The 6,295-nt window shown below is 33.3% G+C and overlaps 2 protein-coding genes across 2 annotated transcripts; both read right to left on the reverse strand.

Annotated features, from left to right (window-relative positions):
- Positions 1–455: 455 nt before the first annotated feature.
- Positions 456–1,488, reverse strand: LOC135687754 (uncharacterized). The gene has a single exon (XM_065204395.2). The coding sequence runs from the start codon at positions 1,350–1,352 to the stop codon at positions 804–806; it is 549 nt and encodes a 182-aa protein (XP_065060467.2). The 5' UTR covers positions 1,353–1,488; the 3' UTR covers positions 456–803.
- A 1,481-nt stretch (positions 1,489–2,969) lies between these two features.
- On the reverse strand, positions 2,970–6,278 carry LOC135687630 (putative ribosome biogenesis protein RLP24). Its single transcript, XM_065204235.2, has 5 exons — positions 6,119–6,278; positions 4,826–5,012; positions 3,955–4,018; positions 3,435–3,517; positions 2,970–3,231 (listed from the first exon to the last, which is right to left on the reverse strand). The coding sequence occupies exons 1-5, from the start codon at positions 6,197–6,199 to the stop codon at positions 3,161–3,163; spliced, it is 486 nt and encodes a 161-aa protein (XP_065060307.1). The 5' UTR covers positions 6,200–6,278; the 3' UTR covers positions 2,970–3,160.
- Positions 6,279–6,295: the final 17 nt, after the last annotated feature.

Raw genomic sequence — 6,295 nt, forward strand, 5'->3', positions numbered from 1 at the left:
ATATCATACTTTTGAAAATATTACTGATTTCAAAAACAATTCAAAACCTTTACATGGCAGTTTAATGAAGGCATCATTTCACTTTATTTCACATTTTTGCCTGTTTTATGCAAAAATCTACAAACTCTTGATGTTTGCATTAGATGATAGATGGATTTATTTTGAAAGTCAAAAGGATGTTGGTAGAGGCATCATTATTCAGAGTTGTAATGTAAATGTTGAAACTGTATGTGTAAGGATTTGAGGTTGTATCAACGTCTTATAATTTGTATTACTGAGAATGGTATTGAAATTGCATTTTTGACATTATTGGAAGGTCAGTACAAAATTTGAGCATATATTAATATGCTTAAAACAATGGTGTTTATATAATATCCACATACAGAGAGACTATTGATCATTTTTATGATTCATGATGAGCTTCAGATCTCAATACTGCAAAAAGAAATCATTGCTTATTATTTATGATGATTATTCATACAAGTTTACATTGAAAGTAAGAAGTAGCCAGAAGTTAAAACCCAAATTTAGGGAAACTTTCCCAAACTATTCTTAAAGTCATAATTGATAAAAACAAAACTAAGATTGGTAGTATTTACAACGATAGTAGTAACTTATATCAAATATTGATAAATGGTGTCTGAGCTCATTTACAGTGGTCTTTTGAGCTTAAGGCCAGTCATGTGTGTTTTTCTCTGTTGTTTTGACAGCCTTGGACACAACATCAGGAATTCATACTTGTCAGTTTTCGTCAAAACTCTGTTCCAAAAATCTTTAAAAATGACGAGCACTGTGAGTTTATGTTAGCCCTCAATATCGATTTCTGAATGAGAATCTTTTGATTCATATTTCAGTTTATCTAAAGCAGATCCAATCATTGATGAATTATTTACAAATGTTGAGCTTCCCAGCAATAAATTATCCTGTGAATTGGAAACCATAACAGAGCTGCTATCATCCAGCCTTAGTCTCTTAGAGCCAATTCGACCTTGATCATCAAAACCAGCTTTAATTGGAGTCTGGGAGGAATCTTGAATCAGGCCTTGTTCCAAGCCAGCTGTTCCACTTTTGCCTAGGCCAACTTTTTGTTGCATGGCTTTCTGCTTGAGAGCTGCTCTTATTTGGGTAACGGATTTTGTTTTAACTTGTGTACTTATTTTCTGCAAATCATTGCCAAACCTCAGGATTGCTTGCCTTAGCATTTCAATTTCCTCTTCACCCCATTTTCCTTCTTCGTTACTTGATCCACCTTCTCCAGGCAACGATTGCAGCTCCATCGCCATTGTACCCAAACGGGTAAATGCCAAACCAGCAGCCTCAAAAATCTCAGCCACTTTGCTCGCGGAAGTCATGACTGGTGGTGTTTTAAAACTTATCAAAGATACTCAAGAGCCAACGGGAAAACGATGGCCGAAAAATAAATAGGAAAATTGTGTCAGTTCAATTTTCAATATGGCGCTCAAACATTTATCGGGCAACGGTACCTCGTGTATGTTTACACAAAATATAGAGGTATTCCATCGCAGTCGCAGCGCTTCGCAGTCGTTCTGAACACAAATGCCATGAGATTTCAATCTAGAAGGCCAAACCTTGTGGTCCAAAGATATTATTTTCGTAAATAAAACTGGGATAATTTTGTGGAAGTTTCTGAAGTTTTTCGCTTGATTTGTAAAGTTCATAAAGATTTGCAGAAGCATCGCGAAATGAGTTAGCCTCGTGTATGCCCATTGCATTACACTCACGAGCCAAAATGACATGTTGCTGCAATGCTTTTCAAAAACAACTTCAACTTCAAAAAATTGTTTTTTAGCGTGCACCAAAACGTTCTTAACTGAATGGGTGGTAAGGGATGATTCAGATTTGGTGCACGGTTTTCTATCATAGATCAATACAGTGTTTGAACATTTCAAAAATAAATTCCTGTCGAGGAATGCAAAAAAGAAAACCTAACCTAGCTATAGATGAAAAACTTACGTTCAGCCTGAAGCACCAATGATGTGGATGTGAAAAGCTCATCGCGAGGCTTGCTTTATTGACAAGAAAAGTTGCTTTATTGGCAAGTAAATAACAAAGTCGATTGCCATCAAAATGGCGCATGGCGTCAGCATTTTTTAAGCGGGATATTCAAATGAGGCTCGGTCCAAGCCTCCTTACATTAAGTTTTAAGCAAACCCTAATGGTTTGAAGTCAGTTTTAAGCAAATCCATTGATTCTCTATTGATAAATAATTCGTAAATAATCTTGAACAAGCTACGAAAAAACCATGCGACTTTGTGTCTTGAGTGGAACTGAAAAAATGTTCTCCAAAAAGCTGTCGAGTATAATGTTTTTTTGCGTAATTATTACGTATTTTCAGTGATTTTCAAGCTTTCTTACATTCTTTTTCTAATTGCGATGTGTCTTTTAAATTCGTTTATTTGAAACAATAGGAAACATTTCAGACGTGCCAAATAAAATTTTACCGGTTAACTGGTTATTGAGCTCCGTATATTCTGACAAAAGATCGAAATTTTAAACTGAAAGATGTTTGTCATTGTAGTTTGTAAAAATAATCTTTTGTAAAAAAATTTTGGACCCCAGATTCGGATTAAGAGCAAGATTTTTCGTCTACCTGGAAGTTTTCCTTATGTTATTGCTCATACTTCATACTTCCTCTAGGATTTCAATTAGTTTATGAATTGAAAGATAAAAAAATTGCCAGCTCCTGGGTAACCCTTAGAGTCTGGCAATTAAAAACATGCCACTTCTTGTGCTACAAAATGAATAAGATGGTTTGCTGATTTCTTGTGGTAGATGAGCTTGATTGCCAATAGGTTTTCAAAACTATTTGAAATGTAAAATTTTAAATGCCGTAGAGACAGTGCTGTAATTGCTTCAGTCTGTACCAGTTATGAGTTACAACCCCAACTTTCATATTCGCACTTCCAGAAACGTGGGACTCAGTGTTGAGCATAGACAAAGCATTTCAATACCACAAATACAGTTCCGTCTCTTCCACAACAATTTCTTTGCTTAATTCCAACATGCATTATCTGTTAATTTCAGAATACAAATACATTTTCAAGAGAAAATTGCAACTGAGGCTAAAATTGGCATTGTTCAAAACAAAGTTGGATGCTTACAGTTTGAAAGTATTATATATATACAAAAGATTCTCTCTTTAGTCAGTTTCCATTTTTGCTTCCATAGACTTGATTTTCTGAGCCAAGACAATCTTCTGTGCTGGGCGAGCTAAAAGATAGGTTTCAAGACAAATTTAGTACCTACTAGCAACAAAAGTTTAATCAGTCTTCTTATCATGAAAAGTTCTTTTACAACAATTAACAATCAATTTGACGTGGGTGATAGGCTGATAAAGAGCAACTGAGCTACAAAAGGAAATTGCTGTCAGGCAAACAATTACAATACATAATTTTAAAAAAGTAAAATGGTACCTGGGGGACTTTTAATGAGGTTGATGTTATTCTTCACTTCATTCTTATCTGCTTCCTTTGCCAGTTCTTTGTTAGCCCTGAATCTAATGAAAACAAAAGATTGTTACTAGTACTTCGTGATAATTCACCTTCAACACTTAACAATGGGAGGATTTTGTAATCATTATGATTCAAACTCTGAAACTATTCAACACATCAAAAAGATAGCTTGCCTTGATAACGTTGAAAACATCATAAGGAGTTGTCAGTTAACCATTTTTTGCATACTTTCAAAGAGTTGCATATCGAAACAGATGTATAAGAAATTCTTTCTAACATGAGCAGCTTTTGTTAGACAAAAAGAACAACTGATGACTTTGTGCATAAACATTAAAAATCCAAATCTTAATACCTTTGGTGATTATAACACTGTTTTATTCTTAAAAAATAAAATCTAACTTTGCTTGTTATTATCTCTTGAAAGGGACAAAATTCAGCTCATCTCTACAACTAAGCAAGCTGGAAACAAATGCAATTTTACCTATTTTTGATGAATTGTTTTTGTCTTTTGGCTCTGATTTCCTCTATCCTTTGCATTGCTTGTACTAGAAAAGAATGATTAAACGTTTATAGAACACAACAGGTCATTAAATATCAAGAAAATGAAGAACAATTTTCAATAGAAACATTTCTTCAAAAAGTATAATATTTATTTATTGAATCTGACAAGACTTAGTGAAATAACATTAAATATTTATCATTTTTGGTCAATAGTTTATAAAGGCATTATGAAATCCCAAAAGGGGGTAAGTTCTGCATCCTTGAAGAAACATGGTTTTAACATTTGATAAGCATGAAAAACATGCTACAGTTCTTATGTCTCTCCATTCTAACCAAAGAGTGAAAAATTGTTGAGCATGGAGGTTAGAGGGGATGACTAATGTAATGATGTTGTTGACACCACCAGCTTGGAGTGATCAGAAAAGTCTCTTTACTGGCACAAAAAAGGTTATTGGTACTGCAAAATCTGAATGAATGGCTTGAAATACAGTTAGTGGAATGCAAAATACAGCAACTTAAAAGACATCTGCTTCAAAGGAAGATTTTTTTCATTTTGTAATAATATACAAGTCAACAAACAATAACAAACCAACAATTAAAAGACTATTATCAATAAGATCTAATTGATGGAAGATTTTTGCAAAGAGAGATTTGTTGAATAAGAGGCTGGAATGAAGAAAAATCATCAGCAATTTATAACCAATGATAAGCATTTTTCACTTAAAAAATATTTAAAAATGTCAAAAAATTAAACTTGATTCAATATTAAGGCAACATAAATTGAAAATTTTTTAAAATAATTTTATGAAACAGCAACATAACCAAAAGATATGTACATAATTAAAACTTACCAGTTTTTGACCAAGTTTCCCTGTTGTATGTCACTGGGACATTTCGTTTCTTTTCAAACTCAAAAGCTGGGTCCACAGCAAGTTCTTTACCTGCAGATTTTCTAAATGCTTTTGTCCATCTAACTTTTCTTGGGTTTCGCTTCATCTTAAATGCTTTATGACATTTTGAGCGGCAGAATCTGAATAACTAAAGAATAAAATTTTACATGTGGCTAGTTCAACAAAGTTCAGTCACTTTTTCATATGATACAAAGCAATAAACAAAAATGAAAATACTTCATAAAAGCCTTATAAAGATAGAAAACTACACATAGAAAAGGAAATGTACACATTAGAATGTCCTAGAAGGAGTTCTCTAAATAGGCATGAGGCCTAGATAGAAGAGATGCCCTGTCTTAAACCTTGCCATACCATCTTCATGACAGGTAAATTATACCTTTTAAATACTATTTTAATAGTTTAAATTTTACTTCTAAACCACTCTTTAAAATGGTTAGCCTTGTTTACAATACATCTTATCCTAATTTATCCCATTTAAATATACTTTCTGCTAACAAAAAAGAGGTAAAAAGAGACATTATACACAGCAAGATACTAAAAGTAATATAACTCAAGAAAAATATTACAACATGGCAATCAGGCAGTTTGAAATTTTGGAGCAAAAGCTTGAATGACTTGACCATAGATGTCAAAAGCCCTTCCTCCATAAACATTTTCTGTTAAAAATCCAAAGTCCTTCTTAACTGAAAGTACCTTACCTGATTTTAGAGTATTTCGAGCATTTTATAGCCATTGGTTGTATGGCAAAATCGTGAATTACAAAACATTTATCATAGGTAATTCAGATTAAAATCAACCACCCTAGTAACAACAACAAGGGGTGCTTTGTCATCAATTTGCTTAGTTGCTTGTGAGAGCACCTCTACACAGTTTACCATCTGTTTCTGAATTTATTATTTTTTGAAACTGTATTCATACTTTAGTTGGATTGCATGCTGAACGGTAGTCTTCAAAATTAATATAAACTAGGTAAATAATTAGGTAGTTAATATATAAAAAACTGGGTAAATGTAATAAGTAAACATGCTGAAGCGAAATATTGTTATACTTGTTACTTAAATTTAATGTTATGGTTTTTTTCAAATTGGATTCGCTTATATCATATGGGGTAGCTTCTCGTCGTTTTGATATGACCTTGCCTTATAAAAAAAACAACCATCAAGCAACCACGTTTTTAAAACAGATATTATTTTAGTCTCATAAAAAAGAAGATGATTCTATAAGTGACCCTACCTTGCTATCGTTCCTTACAAACTGTATTCCGTGGCCTGGATAGACCGGTGAAGAACAGAAATAACATTTCTCGACTCTCATTTTGCCTCTTGTTGTGGAAGGTTTTGCGGATGATGATGAAAAGGCCTATTCAGATTGTATCCCTGTACAAATGCTTACAAGCTCCGCCGCAGCGAT

This window comes from Rhopilema esculentum, chromosome 20 (genome assembly GCF_057945365.1).
Source record: "Rhopilema esculentum isolate cy_ngs chromosome 20, ASM5794536v1, whole genome shotgun sequence".
Taxonomy (NCBI): Eukaryota; Metazoa; Cnidaria; class Scyphozoa; order Rhizostomeae; family Rhizostomatidae; genus Rhopilema; species Rhopilema esculentum.